The 24,833-nt window shown below is 44.2% G+C and overlaps 1 protein-coding gene across 6 annotated transcripts in view; it reads right to left on the bottom strand.

Moving 5' to 3' along the window:
* The window catches only part of ITSN2 (intersectin 2), an 87,667-nt gene that overhangs the window by 47,504 nt on the left and 15,330 nt on the right, over positions 1–24,833 (bottom strand). For all 6 annotated transcript variants that reach the window (XM_082215728.1, XM_082215724.1, XM_082215727.1 and 3 more), the window contains exons 3-15: positions 23,218–23,310; positions 20,738–20,801; positions 15,720–15,883; positions 14,515–14,709; positions 12,128–12,224; positions 11,747–11,889; positions 5,712–5,775; positions 4,323–4,460; positions 4,146–4,234; positions 2,650–2,912; positions 1,798–1,947; positions 1,141–1,281; positions 202–289 (exon numbers count right to left, since the gene is read on the bottom strand). In XM_082215728.1, the coding sequence (XP_082071854.1) occupies positions 202–289; positions 1,141–1,281; positions 1,798–1,947; positions 2,650–2,912; positions 4,146–4,234; positions 4,323–4,460; positions 5,712–5,775; positions 11,747–11,889; positions 12,128–12,224; positions 14,515–14,709; positions 15,720–15,883; positions 20,738–20,801; positions 23,218–23,310 (1,689 nt within the window). The remainder of the gene's footprint in view (positions 1–201; positions 290–1,140; positions 1,282–1,797; positions 1,948–2,649; positions 2,913–4,145; positions 4,235–4,322; positions 4,461–5,711; positions 5,776–11,746; positions 11,890–12,127; positions 12,225–14,514; positions 14,710–15,719; positions 15,884–20,737; positions 20,802–23,217; positions 23,311–24,833) is intronic.

Genomic DNA, 24,833 nt, shown 5'->3' with positions numbered 1-24,833 from the left:
AAGTACATCACCATCTATCAGTTCTATGTATTTGAATTTCTGAGCATCCCATGTTCCAAGGGTCCCCTTCTAGATTCAGGCTCAAACTGTCCTTTTCAATCCCTCACCTTCATTTTCTCCTTCCTTCCCATCACTGTTTTGGTAATTAAAAATAAAGAATGACTGAGAAGGATAAAGATAAATAATGCTGAATATACTTACTAGGAGAATTGCCCATCTGCATATGATTCATTCTCTCACTTAACTGCTGTTTTTCAGGAATGAGGAGGATCAGCTTATTCTGATATTCCTGCAGAGTCGGGGATAAAATTTTAGAAAGTTATCATCAGTATACTTTCTTTACATATTTAATAACTTAATGCATTACAGCCCTACCTTCTTAGAAATATATAAGGTATATATTCATGGGACATCTCCTGAAATCAATTGCCCTTTGATTTCACCAGATTTATGTTGAGTATGACTTAACTGGATTTCACCCAATAATAGTAATTCTACAGGAAGTTAGAGACACTTGGGACAAGTGCAACTTTAAGCTTGATTCTGGTATTTCTCCATGGGAATCCACGGTACATCCTGATATTGTACTACGGTCAATATGGAGACCTATCAGTTCAAGTAAGAGTGACACAGATTCTCCACACTTTAGATAAAATTTTGATATTGTAAAGAACTCTCAGCTGAAAATTATTTATAGATAGTATTTTATGACCCCACAAGAGAAATGGACAAACCAGCTTATATAAAAGACACGTCCAAGAATAAAGAAGGATTTAGGACTTGACAGGTTTTTCTTAACTTTGAAGCATATTGGCATAACAAATATTGTTACATGCTACATGCATTTAAGACTCTGTAAGCTGTACCTTGTAAAAACTAGAAAAACCTGATAATTTAACCATCAATAGCCTTTATCCTTGTTAGGTCATTTGTAGCGTTAAAAAACAAAGTTTAATTGTATTATTTTGAGAAATCTAGCTATTGGAGGAGAACTGTTTGAACAGAAGCAAAAACTGTTATTATTTTGTAGCTACATCTTAACACAGATGTATTAGAAATACCCCCCTCCAATTCATTCATGTCCTTCATTCTCTGGAACACACAAGGCAACAAGTTGAAACTTAAAGTGAGATTTCATACTTGAAGCTGTTGTTGTAGCTGCTTGACTTCAAAAATTTCCAAATCACATCTCTTTTCCAGAACATCCAGATCATTTTTTTGAACTTGTTTTCTTTTTATAACATCTTGCAATCTCCCAGAGATCTGCTGGTGTTTGCCATCCTGTAATGAAAATAATCTAAAATCAAACATCTGATTCGAGAACATAAAAACATGCCTCTAATATACAGAGTATCAGCTAATCACTACCCCTAAAACAAAAAGTTAGTCAAAACCAATTAACAAGAATTTTAAAGATAAAATATTATACAAGCTGGGAGATACTCTCAGGGTCAATAGCCACTGAAGAAGTATGCATGCACATGAAAGCTTATAACCAGAACAAACTTAGTTGGTCTCTAAGGGGCTACTGGACAATTTTTAAATGTCTTATTTTGACTGCGTCAGACCAACACGGCCACCTACCAGAATACAGAAAGATGTTTGAAAAGACAATGTGTTGTTGTTTGGGTGAGCCCGGGGGATGTCCCCCAGGTGCTGCTGGCTTGGAATGCCCATCCCACCTGACCCCCCCCCCCCAGGTTGGCTGGAGCTGCCAGTCCAAGAGCATCTGCAGGAGCTGTGTTCCCTACTCCTGCCAGTGGAGTTCCCTACGTCCTTTGCTGTGCTGTGACTCACCAAGGCATCCAGCTCAAGACTGAGGCTCTTCTTCTTAGAGGCCAGTTTGACAATTTCTTCTTGTTCTCGATTACGCTGATTAAGAAGATCCTGACGCCGAATCCTCTCCCACTCCAGACGCCGTTGGCGCTCAAGCTCCTGCTTTGCTGCCTGCAGGTAAAATAACCCCTAAATGTTCAGTTCTTTCAAAAGTGCTAAAGGGCAATGAATTATGGAGAATGTGCATTTCAACTTCTTTAAAGGGGGAGCCTCTGGTCTGAAGACAAACATTTATCCTACCTTTCCATAGCCGCCCACTTGGTGCTACTGCACTGGCAATGCCATACAGGAGGCCCTCGCTTCTCCAAGCCCAGGGGAAGGGGCCCATGCCATGAGGGTCCTGGTTCTGCTGCAGCCTCACATTCAGGGGCTCCCCGATTACCAGCATCCGTCTCAGCATGAGGAACTCAGCCTCGCCCCTTAGCTGGTGACACTACAGCCTCGGACTTCCTGTCGAGGTCACTGCTGGACTTGGGACTGCCTACCTGGACAGGGTTGCTAGCGCATGCACAACATTGCAATTCTGTGTGACAGACACCTGGCAGGCACTTTCTGGAGGTGCTTAGGCAATGCCCTGAAGGCAGCCCAGCTATTTGTGCTGACTGCCTGGAACACTTCAATGGAGAACTGGCTGCTTGAGGCTGAGCTTTGGCTGCCCCCAGACACAGCTGGGGCTCTTGGGTTTGGTGTCATCTCTAGGGACAAGTGGGTTTCAACACGGTGGCAAAAGAATGCTTAAGTGAAGATCACTAAACAGCAATAAACGGAAAAGATATTCCTCTGCAGATTAAAAATAGCAATTAGCAGAACAACCTCCCGCCTTTCAATTTCTTTCTTTCTTTCTTCCTCCTTCCGTTTCTCCATCTCCCGCTGTCTTTCCATGTGCCTTTCCAGTTCAAGTTGTTTCTTTCGCTCCTGCTCCTGCCGTTCCCTCTCTCTTCGCTCCTTTTCTTCTCTTTCCCTCTGAGCCTTACGCTCCGCCTCTCTCTGCTGCTGTTCCAACAACACCTGGCGGCGTTTCTCCAGCTCCATGTTGCCTCTCTCATAGTTTGCTTTCCTCTTGTCCTCAAATGTAACTAGATTAAAGAATAGTAAATGGCATCAGAGTGCAAAAATTGATCTAATGCAGGTTCATTTTTAAAACAAAGACAGTACAGTGGTACCTCGGGTTAAGTACTTTATTCGTTCCAGATGTCCATTCTTAACCTGAAACTGTTCTTAACCTGAAGCACCACTTTAGCTAATGGGGCCTCCTCCTGCTGCTGCGCTGCCGCGGTGCAATTTCTGTTCTCATTCTGAAGCAAAGTTCTTAACCTGAGGTACTATTTCTGGGTTAGCGGAGTCTGTAACCTGAAGCGTATGTAGCCTGAGGCGTATGTAACCCGAGGTTACCACTGTAGTATGAAACATGGAGGTAGATAACACTCAAGTAAGATCACTGACAAATGGAAAAGCATTTGTTATATGCACAGGGCTTTGATACTGAAGTGATTCAAAAAGGAAATTAAGTAAATAAACGTAGTTTTGGGTTTCTTCACCTTGCCTGCTGCTTTCATAGTCCCATGTTTCTCAAACTTGAGTCCCCATAATCCCTGACCATTGGTCTTGTCAGCCAGGGATGATGAGCGTTGCAGTCCAACAACAGCTGGGGGATCAAGTCATAGAAACACTGCCACAGTCCAACCACTCTGACTCCACATAGCCCAATGTACTGCTGCTTTTCGGTACTGACAATGTACCACTGCTACTGTAAACAATGTATACTTGAGTCCTACAATTGTTATTAAGTGCTCAAATAGCTTCTATCAAGCAAATTGATGTCAGGCACACATAATATCTGGAATATGGGATAAAACAGTGTTTCTTTCAGTTCTAATGCCTTTTTTAGGGACGCGGGTGGCGCTGTGGGCTAAAGCCTCAACGCCTAGGGCTTGCCGATCGAAAGGTCGGCGGTTCGAATCCCCGCGGCGGGGTGCGCTCCCGCTGTTCGGTCCCAGCGCCTGCCCACCTAGCAGTTCGAAAGCACCCCCGGGTGCAAGTAGATAAATAGGTACCGCTTACCAGCGGGAAGGTAAACGGCGTTCCGTGTGCGGCTCTGGCTCGCCAGAGCAGCGATGTCACGCTGGCCACGTGACCCGGAAGTGTCCCCGGACAGCGCTGGCCCCCGGCCAATAAATGTGAGATGGGCGCACAAACCCCAGAGTCTGTCAAGACTGGCCCGTTCGGGCAGGGGTACCTTTACCTTTACCTTTAATGCCTTTTTAAAGTCAACTTTGCACTCTTAACATAAAAAAGAACCCCATTGTTACCTGGAAGTTTTTGGGGAGGTTCTTCTTCCTGCATTATTTTCTGGTATGTTGGCAGAACACAATCAGTATTTTCAGCACATTTTCCACTTCTAGAGAGAAGAAACAGGGATTTTTTAAAAAGGGCATCTTTTCCATTTATTATACAATTTTAATAACATACCATCTTGTGTTATGCACCTCATAGAAGGTGGCACTAACTCCGGAGGCAGAGTTAGTGGGAGAGGCTGCCCAGCTTTGGCCATATCAGTCAGGTGCATGGCTAGTATGAACTCCTCTGCTTTCAGCTGGCCATTGCCATCAACGTCAGCAAGTGACCTAGGAAGACAGAACAATTGCATTAGAAGAACAGAGGAAATATGAAACAGCAATCTCATTGTTCCAATGCAACATTCTAGTACAATATCTTCAAGATACCTCTTACTAACGCAAACAATTCTGAAAAAGCAAATACCCACAAAAGCACATTTGAAACATAACTGGGCCTGCATGGCAGTTTCCCCCCAAATCATGCTCACTTGCCCCATACTCGAATTCACATGTGACACTGGGTGAGGGGAAAGCTGAGGCTCCAACAAAGAGTCTTGAAATGGGCTCCCAACTCTGAACTGCCAAGCAGCTGACTGAGAGAGAGAGGAAGCCCACTGGGACTGTCTGTGCAGCTGAGTGGAGCTCAAAGTCAGGGGACAGGCACAGTTCCAAGTTCTGTGTGATTGGTTGTGCCCCACGTGGGACTCCTTGGTGCAGCTGATCCTTGAAGGGCTTTGCAAAGGCCCCTATGCAGCACTCTGTAAAGATGGGACTCTATGGTACTCCAAAGCACTGTGCAAGGGTGTTCGCAAGTCCTGTGTGGTGCACTGACAACTGTGAGAAGGTCTACATGCCCCAATTCTTGATGTCAGGTGAGCAGTGAGAGCATCCTGTGGTCAAGTCTAGCCCCATCCTTGTTCTAAACCCATACATTGTTAATGTTTTGATGTTTAATGCATTGAAGGATATTAATTTGGAGTCCAGCTGATTTTAACTGGAGAATTAAACACCCGTTTTAATTCTCCCAGAGGCACGTGGTGTGAAGGAGTAGGACAGGGGTCTTCAAACCACGGTACGCGGGCCAGATCTGGCCCACTAGACTCGTAAATCCCGCCTGCGGACCCTGCCAGCCACTCAGTCAGTCACCGCGCGCTGAGGTAAACCTGAGGCGGTGAGGCATTTCCTTGGAAAGAAGCCGCGGACGCCTCACCTTCCGGGGACTGACTGAGCGGGCGGCAACACTTCTGTGGCTTCTGATTGGCTGCAGGAAGCTCATGCAGCCTTTCAGAGTCCCCACGCCACCACGACCTTTCACTGGTAGAGCCGCTGCCACCACTTTTAATTAAAGATAATTTTTAAAAAAAGAAATTAAACAGATATAATCTCAACACCAGAATTCTGCACTTCAAGAATAAGCATAAAATAAAAAGAGTATAGTATTAAATATGCAATGTAGACTATTACATTTCTTTAAAAATTACTCTATGCTTATTAACATTGAGCAGCACAAAACATCAAAGTCTTTATGTGTGGACTTACCAAATAGTAGCTAACTGCGTCTGGGAAAGGTTTGATTGCAGAAGAATATTTTTTGCCTGAAACCCTGAGTAAATCAAAGATGAAAAGTATGTTAATATAGAAGTCAAGTATGTTAATATATAAATCTAATTGCACTCAAGAACCATTGATATTTTTTACCATCTACAGGCCAGGGCTCATCCACGCTTTTCTTTGTCCTGTGATTTATTCTGTTTGGACTATGATTTCTAGACATGGGTCTGAGAGGTTTTTCTTTTGTTCTGCACTTTCCCAGATGAAAACTTGCTTACTACTGCTGGATTGGAACAAATGTCTGGATTGGAACAAATGCTCTGATTCAGCCGTGAACAGCAGGGTTTCCCAGGGAAAGTGATGGAACAAAAGAGAAACCTCTCAGACCCGTGCCTACAAGCCACAGACCAAATGGAATAAATCACAGGACAAAGGGAAATGTGGATAGGCCCTTCTTTGGTTTTACTCGAAATATAATTTGAAAAGTCTTAGTCTGTATTATAATAATTTAAGGTCTCAAATATATAAATTAAATGTACAAGGCAAACATGTACATAAATACATAAACCACATGTCTGAAACAGTATAGGAAGACAGTCCTTAAAACCATTTTGACTCTCCCAAACTGACCAAATGTTTCTCTGCAAGGAGGAAGGAAATGAAAAAGCCTCCTCATGGTCTCTGTGCTCACAAATCCTGCCTTTAGGGCACATTCAAGGTGTGAATAGGGTGAGCATGTGACCTGGATTCAGGAATTACCGTATTTTTCGCTCTATAAGACGCACCTAGTTTTTGGAGGAGGAAAACAAGAAAAAAAATATTCTGAATCTCAGAAGCCAGAACAGCAAGAGGGATCGCTGTGAAGTGAAAGCAGCAATCCCTCTTGCTGTTCTGGCTTCTCTGATAGCTTCGCAGCCTGCATTTGCTCCCTAAGACGCACACACATTTCCCCTTACTTAGACCAAAAAATATGGTAAGTAGTTATAATAACATAAAGGTAAAGGTACCCCTGACCATTAGGTCCAGTCGTGGACAACTCTGGGGTTGCAGCGCTCATCTCGCTTTATTGGCTGAGGGAGCCGGCGTACAGCTTCCGGGTCATGTGGCCTGCATGACTAAGCTGCTTCTGGCGAACCAGAGCAGCGCATGGAAATGCAGTTTACCTTCCCGACGGTACCTATTTATTTACTTGCACTTTGACGTGCTTTCGAACTGCTAGGTTGGCAGGAGTATAATAACATAAGAGTAGCCAAAACCTCAGAAGCTATGTGCTTCAACACCCCTCCGCACACCCAAAAAGAACTCACGAAGGTCACCAAAATAAAACTTTGCCACACCAAGTTCAGATACCTAGGGGTACAAATAACCAGAAACCTCAATAAATTGTACCTCCACAACTACAAGCCCCTGTGGCGACAAATTAACAAAGACCTAAAGAGATGGAACAACATGAACTTCACTCTCTCAGACAAAATAGCCCTGATCAAAATGATCACACTCCCAAAACTAACCTACCTATTCCAAACCCTCCCAATCTGGATCCCTTCAACCCAACTTCGCAGTTGGCAGAGAAAACTACACTCTTTCATCTTCTCACATAAAAAACCAAGAATAAACCCCAAATATCTGCACCTCCCCACCTCAGAAGGAGGATGGGGAATCCCCAACATAGAAACATACTACAATGCCAACCAAATACGCCATATAATCCCATATATACTAGAAGATGAGACAAAACAATGGGTACACCTAGAGAGGGACACAATTGAAAACACCTGCACCACAGCATACCCACTCCTCCCAAACAAACTAAAGAAAATTCCCACAACACTTAACAGGTACACACAGACCATGCTCAAAGCATGGAAAACACAAATAGGCAAACTATCCCCAACCCCATCCCCACTAATCCCCCTGGCGTACCACCCATTATTCCACCATGCAGCACAAAACCTCAAGATAAAAACCTGGCGAACCAAAGGCTTATATCGCCTAATAGACTTTTATAAAAATAACAAACCCTTGTCAACACAAGAAATACAAGACAAACTAGAAGACACCCAAATGCCCTGGTTAACAAAACACCAACTACATGCCCTCTTAAACAACCCAACAGTAAAATCAGCAGCAACTAGGCCCCTGACAACCTTCGAAAACCTCCTCCTAACAACAAAGGGAAACGGTAAAGGGACGGTATCCGCAATATACAAAATACTACTCCAAAATCCCGCAAATCCCCTAGACGCAATCAAAAAACAATGGGAGAATGACATAGGCTATGAGATTAACCCCACTCAGTGGACCAGAATGTGGTCTAAACCCCCCTTTAAATCCATATCAACGAAAATTAAAGAACTCACACTGAAACTCACCTACAGGTGGTACCTAACACCAAGGAAACTAGCGCTAATACACCCAGGAACCTCACCAAAATGCTGGAGAGGGTGCACCTCCACAGGCACGTACCTCCACATGTGGTGGGAGTGTCCCAAAATCCAAGTATTCTGGACAACAACCATACAAGAAATATGTAAAATAACCAAGCAAGTAATAGACATCACCCCAGAATTGGCCCTACTTAACATCTTCCAAGACAACAATGCCCATTTACACCACAAAGAACTCATAACCCACCTACTTTCAGCAGCCAGAAACACCATAACCAGACACTGGAGAGACCTGTCAGGAGTAAGCATGGACCAATGGTACCAAATGGGACGCGGGTGGCGCTGTGGGCTAAAGCCTCAGCGCCTAGGGCTTGCCGATCGAGAGGTCGGCGGTTCGAATCCCCGCGGCGGGGTGCGCTCCCGCTGTTCGGTCCCAGCGCCTGCCCACCTAGCAGTTCGAAAGCACCCCCGGGGGCAAGTAGATAAATAGGTACCGCTTACCAGCGGGAAGGTAAACGGCGTTCCGTGTGCGGCTCTGGCTCGCCAGAGCAGCGTTGTCACGCTGGCCACGTGACCCGGAAGTGTCTTCGGACAGCGCTGGCCCCCGGCCAATAGATGTGAGATGGGCGCACAAACCCCAGAGTCTGTCAAGACTGGCCCGTTCGGGCAGGGGTACCTTTACCTTTACCGGTACCAAATAGTATGGGAAACAGCCCTACTAGAAAAATTAACTAACAAACTGAAACTGACACGGGGACAAACAGAAGAAGACGCCTTCACCCCGGTATGGCTCCCCTTTATCACATACACAGCCCAACAGGACAGTGACAATAATCCACCAACAGCATACAAATCAATATGGCTAACCTGATCCAAAACACCCACCCACCTCACCCACACACAAAAACAAAGATCACCACAGCCAATCGCAAGCAAACAATCACACCCTAGGCCAACCCCAACCTCTCTCACCACCAAAGGAACACAAGTGAACAACACAAGCAACGCTGACACCAAACTCTACATACATTAAACATAATAGAAACACCGCCACCCGACCCCACCCCTATCCATCCTCCCTCCCTCCATCCCCTCTCTTTTTTCTTTTTTCTTTTCTTCTCCCCCTAATGCCTCAACAAATGAAATGGATTTGTAAAAATGTTACATGGGAAAAAAAAAATACGAGGCACTACACTCCTGTAAAACAAGAAAATCCTGAATAAAAAAAAAAAAAAAGAACTAAAGAGTAGCCAAAACCCAGATAATGCAATCAGGTAACTTGCCAGCCAGGAGATAAACAACACACTCAGGATTCTGTTTTAGACCGCCCCATGTGATGTAGGTATGATGTATTTTATGGGTATGTTCGTAGCAAAAGGAAGAACAAAGAAACAATGGGGTCACTCAGAGGAGAAGATGGTGAAATGCAAACAGGGGACACAGAAAGGGCTGAACTACTCAATGCCTTCTTTGCCTCAGTCTTCTCCGATAAAGAAAACAATGCCCGACCTGAAGAATTTGGAGCAAATGATTCAGCAAAGGAAACACAGCCCAGAATAACTAAGGAGATAGTACAAGAATATTTGGCAAGTTTAGATGTATTCAAGTCTCCAGGGCCAGATGAACTGCATCCAAGAGTATTAAAAGAACTGGCAGATGTGATCTCAGAACCACTGGCAGTCATCTTTGAGAATTCCTGGAGAACAGGCGAAGTCCCGGCAGACTGGAGGAGGGCAAATGTTGTCCCTATTTTCAAAAAGGGGAAAAGAGAGGACCCAAATAATTACCGCCCAGTCAGTCTGACATCAATAGCAGGGAAGATTCTGGAGCAGATCATTAAGCAAACAGTCTGTGAGCACCTACAAAGGAATGCTGTGATCACCAATAGTCAGCATGGATTTCTGAAAAATAAGTCATGTCAGACTAACCTGATCTCGTTTTTTGACAGAATTACAAGCCTGGTAGATGAAGGGAACGCAGTGGATGTAGCCTACCTTGATTTCAGCAAGGCATTTGACAAGGTGCCCCATGATATTCTTGTAAAGAAGCTGGTAAAATGCGGCCTTGACTATGCTACCACTCAGTGGATTTGTAACTGGCTGACTGACCGAACCCAAAGGGTGCTCATCAATGGTTCCTCTTCATCCTGGAGAAGAGTGACTAGTGGGGTGCCACAGGGTTCTGTCTTGGGCCCGGTCTTATTCAACATCTTTATCAACGACTTGGATGATGGACTCAAGGGCATCCTGATCAAATTTGCAGATGACACCAAACTGGGAGGGGTGGCTAACACCCCAGAGGACAGGATCACACTTCAAAATGACCTTGACAGATTAGAGAACTGGGCAAAAATAAACAAGATGAATTTTAACAGGGAGAAATGTAAAGTATTGCACTTGGGCAAAAAAAATGAAAGGCACAAATACAAGATGGGTGACACCTGGCTTGAGAGCAGTACATGTGAAAAGGATCTAGGAGTCTTGGTTGACCACAAACTTGACATGAGCCAACAGTGTGACGCGGCAGCTAAAAAAGCCAATGCAATTCTGGGCTGCATCAATAGGAGTATAGCATCTAGATCAAGGGAAGTAATAGTGCCACTGTATTCTGCTCTGGTCAGACCACACCTGGAGTACTGTGTCCAGTTCTGGGCACCACAATTCAAGAAGGACACTGACAAACTGGAACGTGTCCAGAGGAGGGCAACCAAAATGGTCAAAGGCCTGGAAACGATGCCTTATGAGGAACGGCTAAGGGAGCTGGGCATGTTTAGCCTGGAGAAGAGGAGGTTAAGGGGTGATATGATAGCCATGTTCAAATATATAAAAGGATGTCACATAGAGGAGGGAGAAAGGTTGTTTTCTGCTGCTCCAGAGAAGCGGACACGGAGCAATGGAGCCAAACTACAAGAAAGAAGATTCCACCTAAACATTAGGAAGAACTTCCTGACAGTAAGAGCTGTTCGACGGTGGAATTTGCTGCCAAGGAGTGTGGTGGAGTCTCCTACTTTGGAGGTCTTTAAGCAGAGGCTTGACAACCATATGTCAGGAGTGCTCTGATGGTGTTTCCTGCTTGGCAGGGGGTTGGACTCGATGGCCCTTGTGGTCTCTTCCAACTCTATGATTCTATGATTCTAATGCAGCCGTGTCATATTACAGATTTGCTGCTCGCCACATTGGACATATTGGGGTGGTGGTCCTGGGCTACACCCCTTCTATGATGTATGTATGATGTTTCTGGGGGTGGTCTGGAGTTTGAGGGTGAGCAATTTTAAAAGTCTATATAAGGACAGGCACACCTTGGTTCTGGGTCCTCCTCCTTTCCTGCGTGTGAGGGGAGCACCATGTTGCAACAGCTTTAATAAAGATCAGGCTTACTAGCTGCTTTGCTTCTCAATTTTCTCTGGTTGGCCTCTGTTATTTTCTACTACTGATGGAGAACCTACAAAGGACTATATAAGGGCTCTTGTGTACCCCATAAGGGAATAAGGGCAGATTTTGTTTACACCACCTGCAAAGAAATCCCCCTTAGAACAAACTGCATTATGAACAGGAGGAAATCTTTTTGTCAATTAACTCATGAATCACTCATTAATCTTTACCTTTGCAAGCTTAAATATAATACTGTAATACTAACCTGACAGGTATCCACTCATCCCTTTATCAAGGCTATTAAACTTCTGCCTGTATTTTAATCTGGAAGCCTGAGGAACTGCCCAGTCTGAAAATCCAATCTTTGGTGAATTCCCAGTTAGTGAGGTAGTAGAAGAAGAATTTGAACTGCAATATGAAAAGAAGATCACATTTGCAAGAAATCTGGTATTATATAAATATATGTTCAAACTGGAACATTGTTCCTATGTTTTTGTGCAGCAACAGTTTATGTGAATAAATGACTTTTGTCTTTCCAAGTACTCACTTTTGTGGGGAACAAGATAGATTGCAAAGACCACCCAAAGAGATCTTGAAAAAAACAGAAACTTGCTATTGAGACATAAATCTGCCTGAAGATCCCTACCTACTAGAGCCAAGATCTATCAGGGACTGTGTCTTCTGGATGTTGGCACCACCAAATCCACCCATCATGGGACTGTATGAACCAAAGTGAGGCAAAGCTGAAACAAGAGAAAAGCACATAGTCCACAATGCAAGGCAGAAGTATCTCCATGGATCACTTGGGCACCAACCTGACTCCATACCAAAAACTTTAAAAATTATTACTATTTGGATGAAAATTTTCAGTAGAGAAATAAAGTAAAAAAAGTGAGGAAAAGTGAACATGAACCAAAAACAAAAAACAAAATGAGAGAAAATTACTTGTAAGTATAATATAAAAATGTATAAAAGTATTACAATTATTCTAACGAGTATAGACTTATTAAAAAGTCAATATGCTTTTTATAAACACATTCCAAATATCATTATACTTATCCATACCCAATTTGTTTCTATCTTACAAGTGCAGACCTATCTTCGATGCATTGTTCAAAGGGGCCATGGTATTATCCTTCCAGCATATTATTAAACATTTGTGCCCATAACTCTTTCAACTCATTTTTCAAACGGTTCTGTCTTTTATTTTTAAGCTTGTTTTCATAAGTACATCATTTGGAAATCCATTTCTGACCAAAGTGGTGACCCCTTCTGCACTGGTTGCATTTCCGGCAAGAAAAACCCACCCCACCCAGTCTTCCGATAATAATTATTTATCCTGTTCAATTAAATGGGTCTCTTGTAGATAAGCTATGTCAGCCTGCAATCACAGAATAATAGAATTGTAGAGTTGGAAAGGACCACAAGGGTCATCTAGTCCAACCCCGTACAAAGCAGGAATCTTTGCTCAAGGTGGAGCTTGAACTCATGACTCTGAAATTAAGAGTCTCATGCTCTACCAACTGAGCTCAAATATGTCAAAATTAGCTTTTGCTTCTTGGATTATCAGTTTTGACCCCTTTATGAACATTCTTCCATTCATCCGTTTAATTGACTGTATAAACCAAAATTCAATTTCTCCCCTGTATTAAAATATACAATATAACTCCTAGAATTTCTAACAAATTCAGAAATTACACAAACACTAAGCTTAACTGTCAGGTGCTGGTGGTGGTTGCTCGTGAGTAACCAGGCAGGACTCCGACCTGTCTTTTACAGGTTTTATTGGTGCAAACTATTTACAGTGCAGAGCCCCAAAGTTCATGTCCGTCTTAGTCGCTTGCAGATTCCGGTAGTGCCCCCTTCCGGTTTCTCCCCCAGCATAAGAATTTACACACCCCAAATCTCCACCTCCCCTCCATACGTTTCACCCCTCTGCGCAAGCAGGGTGACGGAAGCGGCGTGTGTGCCTCCTGGCCAGCCGGGCTAGGTGAGGCACTTGGGCTCTCTGTAGCATCTTCCAGCCCTCCCTTCACCCAGCTACCCCCTCCCCCTCTGGTCCACTGGAGGCGGGGCTTTCTCCACTGCCGGGCGAGGAGCTGATTCTCAGAAGCGCCGGAGGCCCTCTCTATCCCCCTGCCTCCCTCCCCCCCCCGTTCTGATGGCCATCCCATGACATTAACTTATTAGATCTATGCACACTCTATTTCCCAGATTAAAAATAAGCCTTAAGTAAATCATAAGAATTATTTTAAACTGCGCTTATGTGAGTGAAAAAAATGGATAAATAAAAATAGAACAAAACTTTTTTAAAAAAAACTAAGTGCAAAACACAAAGCTCAAAAATTAAGTGGGTAAATGAGCAAACAAAGAAGAAAAATAAAAACATGAAAAAGAAAAAAGCAAAAGAAAAAAAATTGACTCCATGCCACAAACTTGACGAGCTTTGAGAACTAGTCTGACTACAACACCCTAATAATTTATGCTAATTTATAGCCCAATTCTATTTTTTCATTTTCTTCAATACATTCTCTATGGGCAGCACCATGTTGTGTAACTTTCCTACCATGATTTGGCAGGGCTCTTCTTTAATAATAGTGAGCCTCAGAGGCTGAGCAGGAGGACTTATGAGGTAAGGGGGTGCTTAACCCTCTCCCTTCCTGACGTTTGTCCCCTCAAAACTAATCTCCTCCTCTTTTCCCCACGAACAAGGAAATAGCTTCCATGGATTAGTGACCTTGAGTAGGAAAACAGTATAAGGGAAAAGGCTGAGTACCAGCTCCATCTTGCTCTCCATAGCAACATCCAAACTTTCATTAAAACAACAAAATATTTGGGGCGGGGCATCATGCATACAATATTTCCAGTGGAAAGTGGTTAGCGTAGCAAGAAGAAGGAATTTAAGGTGGAAAAATCATCAGTTTAGTATTTGCTAGGAGGAGATTTTGCATTCAGAATCAAGGCATTGGCCAACATCCAACTCAGATTGTCCAGACTGGAAGTATGCCTCTTGTCGGACATGATGATACTTACTTGAAGAGTATGGTAGTGGCTGGAGGAGGCTGCTTGTTCCATTTGGCAATGCAGGTGTGCTGGTGGAAGGCAGCAGAGGAGCAGAAATAATCAGGGGGGGGATGGACGTTACAGAGGCAAAAGAGGACATTGGAGCTAAAGGTGCCATTGTAGGAACAGATGCTGGAATAGACAGGTTTGGCATACTGCCCATGCCTAGAAGAGAAACCAAGTTGTTAGTGATAGCCATATAGCTGTGAACAGCCAGGAATTGGGGAGACATGACTCACTTTTACTAGAGAGATCTACACCAGGGTTTCCCAAACTTGTGTCTCCAGCTGTTTTTGGACTGCAGCTCCCATCATCTCTGACCATGGGTCCTACGAGCTAGGGAGGATGAGAGTTGTAGTCCAAAAACAGCTACAAACCCAAGTTTGGGAAACCCTGAGCTACAAAAACTAGTTTTAGATAAGAGGTCTATGCTTACACATAAGTTTGCTTCATTCGAGCAGTTATACAGCCATGATTTTCTCCCTAATAACACATCCCAGTTGCCACAGGCTTCAGAAAAAAAGAACAAGCAATATGCTCCAAGTACTTGCTTTAAACCAATAGATGTCTAATATACAGTACGATTAGAGGAAGAGAATAATTTGTTCAGTGGCATCCACTTTAGGCACATTGAAAGGTTTGCCTTAAAAAAGTAGGGTTGTTTTTTGTAAACCCACTTAGAACAGCAGACCAATGCAGCAGGCAGCAGTTATGAGTTGCTCTGTGGTCTCTGCAGCCACAGCAGGCACTGCAATTCTCCAGTGGCTTGCCTTCACCCTCCGAGGCACACTCCATTGTCTCTTGAGACAGACAGGTGCCAACAACATATCACAAACTGCTTTCAAAACTCACCCTACTTTTTAAAGGATCGTGCCATATGGCAAGCATGGTTGCACTTTGAAACATGCAGGTCCTAACCCCTTTCCAGCACATAGAATTAGCTGCACTATTCCTGAGGCCCATCAGAGCACAGGAGAATCATCTCAAAAGTATTATTCATATTTATGACAAAAATATATGATAATATTTAGCTATATTTTCCGTACATATCTTTAACATCATGATCTATGGTCTAATGATAACAGATTTGAACATAGCTATTTATTTATCAATAATAATTTAAGAGGGGCAGTCTTTCTCCAAACACCTGTACATTGATTCATATTCATGATTACCAAAACGAGCAGAAATCAAGGGAGAGAATGCCGGAGGTTGCTTCATCATTGGAGGGAGAATCACGGGCAAAGGCTGGCCTTGTAGCTTTAGTTTGATGAGTTTCATTGCTATAGAAAACTCTTGCTGATCCATTTTCCCATCCTTGTTCAGGTCTGAAAGTGCCCTTAAAAACAACAATACAACAACGTCTATATATTTGTATACGTTCTATAGTTCAGTAGCATAAGACTATTTTCCTTGCCAATTACTCCTATTTGGCAGGGAACTCTTAGTATTTCCACCCCCACCCCTGGGCTAACTCTTCAGGAGCAGCATCTACTGGAAAAGAAAGCAAGGTTGCTAGAGGCAAACCTATGAATTACCGAATTTTATCCTTCACCTAGGTTGGAGAGAGGTTACAACAGAGCAGAGAATGACAGAAATTGGGCAAGAGTAAAATAGGGACATTAATCACCTGAATTGCTCTATGCTCAAAAACTCCACTGCATCCTTTATATAGAAGTGGTATAGCAGTTCTAATCACTTGGCTCAGAACATTAGGATTTATATTCCACCCTTTCATAGTAGAAACAGAGCCGAGAGTGGCCTACAGCAGTTTAAAAGTTCCAAAATATTTTTTAAAATGCTTACACAATAAACAGTAATGCAACTAACATATGCTGACAGAGTTTAAGTCTTCAACAGTTGCTTCTATTCAGAATCCCAAGAAGCAAAAACAATATAATCTGTTCTGTTTCATCCAGTTGTTAGAAAGAATTTTGCAAACAGAGTGATAAGAGCATAGATGCTGCATATTCTAGTGAGTGAGCAGTGGAAGGTTGGGTTGCGCACGTGGTCCATGCGGGATGCACGTTTGCAACTCACAGTGTTCGCAAGCCGCAGCGGCGCGTCAGCGCACATGCGGGTTGCGATTCCACGCTTTGGCGCATCCATGACCCTTGAAACCCGGAAGGAACCTGTTCCGGTACTTCCGGGTTTTGGCAGGTCCGTAACCAGAAAAAACGCAACCTGAAGCGTCTGTAACCCAGGGTATGACTGTAATAAAAAAGGCAGACCATATACCTAAGGCAATAAGGGTACTATACACAACCCAAGGATCAGAAAATGCAACCATCATGGCAGGAAGCATGAAAACCTTGCTGCTTGTTTACAGTTTTTGTGTTTTTACTCCAAACTCAGTTAACAGCACATGGCACATTCAGAGGCTGCTAGCACCACAGATGCATTAAATTCAGTTTGTGCTCCATAACATTAGTCTATTCTATCCTAATATTTTTGTCCTAGGACAGAAATATAGATATACAGATCATGCCATTCAACATTTCTCTGACAAGAATAAGACAGTTGTAAAGAACAACAATATTCGGGGGGGGGGGGGACAGGAGCAAGACGGTTTGAGCATATTACACCAATCCTGGTCCAACTGAACTGGCTACCGATTAAGTTTCCAGGCCCAATTCAAAGTGCTGGTTTTGACCTATAAGGCCTTAAACGGCTCAGAACCGCAATACCTCAAGGACCCCCTCTTTCTCCATGAACCTACTCGGACGCTGAGATCATCTTCAGATGCCCTTCTTTGTATGCCCCCTCCTTCTCTGCAGTAGCTCCCCATCTGTGGAATGCTCTCCCCAGTTCACCTGGCACCTTCACTATACACCTTTAGTTGCCAGGCAAAAATGTTCCTTTTTAACCAGGCCTTTGCCTGACTTGGTCTACATCCTATAACACTTTTTAAAATGCTGGCTCTTTTTTTTGGGGGGGGGGGAAGGGTTATTGGGTTATTGTTATTGTTTTGATTTCATGTATTTGATATGTTATGTGAACCGCCCTAAGACATTCAGGTATAGGGCGGTATAGACATTACTTAAAAAATTAAAATTAAAAAAATAGGAACAAATCATATCCTTAAAAATCCTAAAAATCACTGCAAACTCCGCCCCCCCATGGACATATGACCTGGGCTGCTGTGCGTAAAGAGAAACCTGGTGGACAAGCAGCGGCAAGAACCAGCCTGTCTGCTTCATCCAACCAAGTCTCTCTTACACATGTCAGGTCAAGTCCTCCATCCACGATCAAGTCATGGATGGCAGTGATCTTATGAATCATCAACCTGGCATTGCACAGCAGCACCCTAAGGTCGTGTGGGTCTCCCTTGTTGATTCCCATATCCTTCTAGTCAAGATCAGACCCGGAGGCAGAGATAGCCTTCAAACAACGACTAAACCTGCCTCCTCGGGAATGACGTGGTCTGGTCTTAGCGTAACTCCTCCTCCTGCCTGTGATCACTGAGATCGGATTTCCCAGTGCATCCCACCCCCACCCCCCACCCTCAATCAAACCAGCCCCAGCCATTCTGTTGGCTGGGGACCACTTCAAGGCAGCACTGACCCTTTCCCCTTCAGAACAAAATGCAAACAATACAAGAAACCACTAAAACTAATAATAATAATACCTTATAACCCTTGACAGCTTCACCCTTGTCCTTTTAATTATCCCAGTGATTTGAAACGTTTTATACTGTGATGCCAATAAAGGTATTTGGTTTGGTTTGAATAATAAAAATAAATTACAATTATACTAAAATTAAACTAATCCCCAGCCCCAACTAAACGTTTATCCCACCCCCACAGAGCAAAAACAAAGCAAAAGCAAAAAACTAAAAATGTCACAGACTGCTTAAGAACATTTTAAAACACATTAGATACCTGGAGCAGGGAAGCAATAGTGGAACACTACCTCCACCCCAGGCCCTTCCCCAAGAGTTTGTTCCGGTGAGTCCAGCCCTACCCACTGGACCCCACAGTCCTCATTGCAGCAGGAGTCTCTTTAAAGCTGGAAGTGTGAGGGCCTGGGCCTCGCCCCGTAGGCCAGTGGGTAAAGGCCCTGAAGTCTTCACCACAGCCGATGGTCCAGTCCTCACTGCCACAGGAGTGTGGTGCAACTGGACCCTTCTCCTCTGCTGGGAGGTGGGATTGATTCGGATGGTCCGCCCCTGCCACTTAATGGATCCAAATGGTTTCCAGAGAGTGGTGGGGGATGTTCTAACCCATGTTGATGGCCTTTCAGCTGATTCCCTGATGACCTGCTGGAATGTGGAGTTAACCAGGACTATCAACAGTCTGGCTCCGAAGCGCCCTCTCTGATAGCATGGAGCCCAGACAGCCCCATGGTTTCCCCTAGAGCTGAGGGCGATGAAACAATCGCTGAGACAGCTAGAGCAGTGATGGCGGAAAACTCATTCTGAATCGGACCGGACATGGGTTAGAGCTCAACATCAAGCCTACCAAGTGGCGATAGTGACGGCGAAGAAGACATTCTTCACCACCTCTATTGCATATGCAGAAAATAGCAGCAGGGGACTCTTTTAGGTGGTTCGCAATCTAATGGAACCACCTTAGCCACTGGGGTCTGGTAAGGACCCCAAGATCTCCTGCAATGATTTTCCAAAGGTTTTGCAGATAAAGTTGCTCAGATTCAGAAAGAGGTAGACTCCACCATGGGAGCAGGGCTGGAATGGGAGACCCGCCCAATATGGCCAACTATTGCCCTGTCTCAAATCTTCCATTCTTGGGCAAGGTGATTGAGTGGGTCGTTGTGAACAACTCCAAGCACACCTGGAGGATGCAGACCATTTGTATCCCTTCCAGTTGGGATTCAGGCCTCATCATGGGACTGAAGCTGCCTTGGTCACGCTGGTCGATGATCTCTGGTGGGCTAGCAACAAAGGTGAAAGCTATTACCTAGTTCTACTGGATCTCTCAGTGGCCTTTGATACCATCAACCATCACATCCTTCTGGGCCATCTAGAGGAGCTGGTGGCACTGTTATACAGTGGTTCCGCTCCTCCCTCCTGGGCCGTGTCCAGAAAGTGGTATGGGGGGGATCAGTGTTCGGACCCCTGGACTCTCACTTGTGGGGTGCCTCCGGGTTCCGTCCTCTCCCCCATGCTTTTTAACATCTATATGAAGCTGCTGGGGGTTTGGGCTGGATGTTCATCAGTATGCGCATGATACCTAGCTCTACCTCTCTTTTAAATCAGAACCAGCCTGGAGGCGGTTGGAGGCTAACAGGTTGAGGTTGAATCCTGACAAGACAGAAGTACTGTTTTGAGGGGACAGGGGGCGGGCAGATTTGGGGGACTCCTTGGTCTTGAGTGGGGTAACTGTGCCCCTGAAGGAGGAGGTGTGCAGCCTAGGAGTCATTTTGGACTCACAGCTGTCCATGGAGACGCAGGTCAATTCTGTGTCCAAGGCAGCTGTCTACCAACTCCACCTAGTATGCAGGCTGAGACCCTACCTGCCCTCAGACTGTCTCGCCAGAGTGGTGCATGCTCTGGTTATCTCCCGCTTGGACTACTGCAATGTGCTCTACCTTTGAAGGTGGCCCGGAAACTACAACTAATCCAGAATGCGGCAGCTAGACTGGTGACTGGGAGTGGCCACCAAGACCATATAACACTGGTCCTGAAAGACCTATATTGGCTCCCAGTACATTTCCAAGCACAGTTCAAAGTGTTGGTGTTGACCTTTAAAGCCTTAAACCACCTTGGCCCAGTATACCTGAAGGAGCATCTCCAACCCCAACGTTCTGCCCAGACACTGTGATCCAGCTCTGAGGGCCTTCTGGAGGTTCCCTCACTGTGAGAAGCTAAGTTACAGGGAACCAGGCAGAGGGCAGCCGCCCTGTAGAACACTCTCCCATCAGAAGTCAAGGAAATAAACAGCTATCTGAGTTTTAGAAGACATCTGAAGGCAGCTCTGTTTAGGGAAGCTTTTAATATTTCACGAATTAGGGAAGTTTTTTATTCTTGATGTTTTATTGTGTTTTTAATATTCTGTTGGGAGTTGCACAGAGTGGCTGGGGAGCCCTGGCCAGATGGGTGGGGTATAAGCAATAAATTATCATTATTATCATTATATGATCCTCATTAAACACATTCAGTAAAGATATAGACGTTTGTGCTGTCAATATAACAATATTAAACATATCTGCATGCATGCATGTATGTATGTATTACCATATTTCAGCCAAGACTGGAGACGGCAGACCCGACTGTAAAAAAAAGGTACGTGCTTGATCACCTATGTGGAAAGAAAAAATGGGACAAGGTGAGTCATCATCATTAATACAATTCTCAACTTTCCATTGGTGATTTTTTCCTTAAAGGACTCATTAATATACTGGACCATGTTTTTAAAAGTTACCAAAGTGCTTCAACTATTTGACATCGCAAATGCAAAATTACTGAGTGGATTTAATGTTCTGATTCACAAATCAATCAATGAAAATTTTAACAATGAGAAAGAGCCATTATTAATTGAATATATGTATTTGTAAACACCTATTCCAGCAGGCACATAGCACAGCTCCACTTCAGCCTGCTGAAATACCAGATTCCCTTTGCTCATCTGCTTCCAAAGTGATGGCTACTGCCATTAGGGCCCCGTGAAGACCCAGAGGGAACGATGAGGGCTACTGGTATCTATATCTAAGTGGTGAACCCAACATTGGCCCATGGACACTATGTCCCTGAGAAGGGAAAGCAGACTCTGAGCTCTATATATATATATATATATTTGCTTTCGTAGATTTTCACGGGTACAGGAATGCAGGTTTTGGTGTCTTCGGGTGTCTTCCCGTGTAAGAGTCGGGGTGTCTGTGCGACGTTTCGACGAGGTCTCACTCGTCATCTTCAGGCTGGTGCTTTCGGCTTCTTGTTACTGGAACAGAGCTGTTCCAGTAACAAGAAGCCGAAAGCACCAGCCTGAAGTTCTTGTTACTGGAACAGAGCTGTTCTTGTTACTGGAACAGAGCTGTTCCAGTAACAAGAAGCCGAAAACAACAGAGCTGTTCCAGTAACAAGAAGCCGAAAGCACCAGCCTGAAGATGACGAGTGAGACCTCGTCGAAACGTCGCACAGACACCCCGACTCTTACACGGGAAGACACCCGAAGACACCAAAACCTGCATATATATATATATATATATATATGGCTTCCTAGAAGGAAAGCTATGAAGCAAAATGTGCATGCACCCTTCCAAGTGACTTCTGGGGAAGGAGCCAGACTGGATGCTCCTGCCTATCAGTAGTTTTAGCCAATGAGTGCCAGAGCTGTGATTGATAGGTGAGATGCTTGGGCCCCCTGGTTCAAAATATGGAGGGGGCTGAAGCGCCTTGCCCCATATACCCCTATACACCCCACACACACACACACACACACACTGCAAGCAAGTAAAATAAACATACACAATTTTACAAAAATATGAATACAATCTAAGCATATCCAATTTTATATAAAGTCCAGACTAAAACAAGTGAAAATGCATAAAGCTAATAAAAATTAGTACTTTCTAATCAAACACATAAATCACATAACAGAAGCAATCTTACATACAATTTTCCAAAAATCAATAAAAGGCTGTCATGATTCTCCAATTTTAGGTTTAATTGCCTGCCAAGTGAGGCAAACCTTCCCTATTGAACTCCCCAGGCAGAGAAGCAATATGAATGGTCTCTCCAGGTAGCATACAGGGGCCAATTCTCCACATTCCTTGAGTTATTTGCTCATTATTTGTATACCACCCTTGCTTGAAAGTATGGTGGAGAGGACTGGGTTGACTGGAAGAACATGGGGAATGAAAGGCATGCATCTGAGGATGGAGACACAACATGACCCAGAGCCAGCCCTACTTCCAAGCACCAACTCCCTTCTGACCAGACTAGACTCTTTACCTCTTTAAAATAAGGTGAAAAGCTCTTAATAATAATAATAAATTTATTATTTATACCCTGCCCATCTGGCTGAGTTTCCCCAGCCACTCTGGACAGCTCCCAATCGAGTGTTAAAAACAATACAGCATTAAATATTAAACCTTTCCTAAACAGGGCTGCTTTCAGATGTCTTTTAAAGATAGGATAGCTGCTTATTTCCTTCACATCTGAAGGGAGGACGTTCCACAGTGCGGGTGCCACTACCGAGAAGGCCCTCTGCCTGGTTCCCTATAACTTTGCTTCTCATAGCGAGGGAACCGCCAGAAGGCCCTCGGCGCTGGATCTCAGTGTCTGGGCTGAATGATGGGGGTGGAGATGCTCCTTCAGGTATACAGGTAAGGCCGTCTCAGCACGTTGGCTCCAGATGCCTGGAGATGCTCGTTCAAGGGAACTTGGGCAGTCCTGTGAGTTCTCATGAGAGCATCTCGGAGCCCGTGCACTGAATAGGCCTACCCCAAGCAAAGTAGGGAACTTGTGGAGTGAGGTTCACTCCGGGCACCAGCTGATGGTAGAAGACCAAGTTCCAAGGAGGTGGCTTGAATATGCACCTTTTTGTATACACTGAACGTAAGGTGTGGCCGTCCTGTACTTGTAAATGATATCAATCTGGAGGAACCCCTTGCTTCCTTCAAGAGGCATTTTATGCCAATTTTCAACTGAGAGCAAATTCATGATTCTTCAGATTATGATGAGGAAGGCAATTCACTGCAGAAGCACACACGAACCTGTGACATATCCTCCAACTGGTTTAAGGCTGTCAAACTGCTTGTCATACTTCATTCTCTCTTCCGAGGTGATGGCCCAAATGTTTGAGCCTCCTGAAAGCAAAAGGGAATGCATTTTTAAAAAGTAGTTTTAAATGGGTATAGTCAACTGGGGGAAAATGAATCTTTATTTCCTATGTGATAATATTAAGCTCACAAGTTTTTAACACACTTTACCCTCACCAGTTTGGCAGGAATGCTTTTATGATTCATGGTATCTTGTTCCCTAGATGCGAAATTATTTGCTGACTGTTATTCTCTCAAGGTTTTTCCCAGCTTTAACACAATTATATGGACTTTACAGCATTAGCGGGCATGCTTTCACCATTGTTAACTTTTCAGTTAAACATTATTTACGTATGATCTATGTATGCTCAAACACCATCCCAAAAATCCCTACCATTCAAATGATTTTTGGAAGACAGTTACTCTTATCTCATTTTCTTCTCCTTTTTCTCCTCTCTCTCTCTCTCTCTCTCTCTCTCTCTCTCTCTCATGAATTTGGAACAAGAAGTGTTTCAGTATTTTATTTATTTCTTGCTCAATCCTACCATTCCAAATAGACACTAGCTACCAGCTTATGACCTTATAGATCGGGCTGTAACGTGATTGAAATGTATAAGCATGCTTGTTTTCTCCTGCTCTGGAGGATAGGACTTGAGGCAATGGCTTCAAGTTACAAGAAAGGAGATTCCGACTAAACATTTGGAAAAACCTTCTGACAGTAAGAGCTGTTCAGCAGTGGAAGAGACTCCCACGAGAGGGGGTGGCCTCTCCTTCCTTGGAGGTTTTTAAGCAAAGGTTGGGTGGCCATCTCTCATGGATGCTTTAGCCGAGATTCCTGCATTGCAGGGGGTTGGACTAGATCAAGGGTCAGCAAACTTTTTCAGCAGGGGGCCGGTCCACTGTCCCTCAGATCTTGTGCGGGGCCGGACTATATTTTGAAAGAAAAAAAATGAATGAATTCATATGCCCCACAAATAACCCAGAGATGCATTTTAAATAAAAGGACACATTCTACTCATGTAAAAACACTGATTCCCAGACCGTCCACGGGCCGATTGAGAAGGCGATTGGGCCAGATCCGGGCCCCAGGCCTTAAGTTTGCCTACCCATGGACGCTTGGGATACCTTCCAACCCATAAGATTCTATGATTCTAAAAGCACAATCCTAACCATGTGTACTCAGCAGTACATCCTATGGCGGCCAAGAGGGCCAAAATGGAGCCCGGCACACTTTCGCTGCGCCTGCAAGCTGTTTGTGCCGATCCAAATGTCCTCCTGCCTCTTTGGCCGGTTAGCAGAGTGAACACAGCGGTCAGAAGCAGTTGCAGTGTGTGGGACACACACAAGCTGTTCTCTTATCTCCAACAGTCTTTAATCGTGTAGCATAACATCGTAAATTCTACTTCAGACACCCGGCGACAGCGCACACATCTTTCCTCCTCCTCCGACCAGAACAGAAAGAGAACTAACACACGGTAAGATTCCCGTATGTGAACTTAGCCACGCCTCATGATGTGAGACGTCATTCAGAACGTCACTCAGAACTGTTAACCCTGTAAGTTCTGAAACCC

The sequence above is a fragment of the Podarcis vaucheri genome (genome assembly GCF_965113315.1).
Source record: "Podarcis vaucheri genome assembly, chromosome: 3".
Taxonomy (NCBI): domain Eukaryota; kingdom Metazoa; phylum Chordata; class Lepidosauria; order Squamata; family Lacertidae; genus Podarcis; species Podarcis vaucheri.
This window is presented reverse-complemented; position numbering and strand designations above follow the sequence as displayed.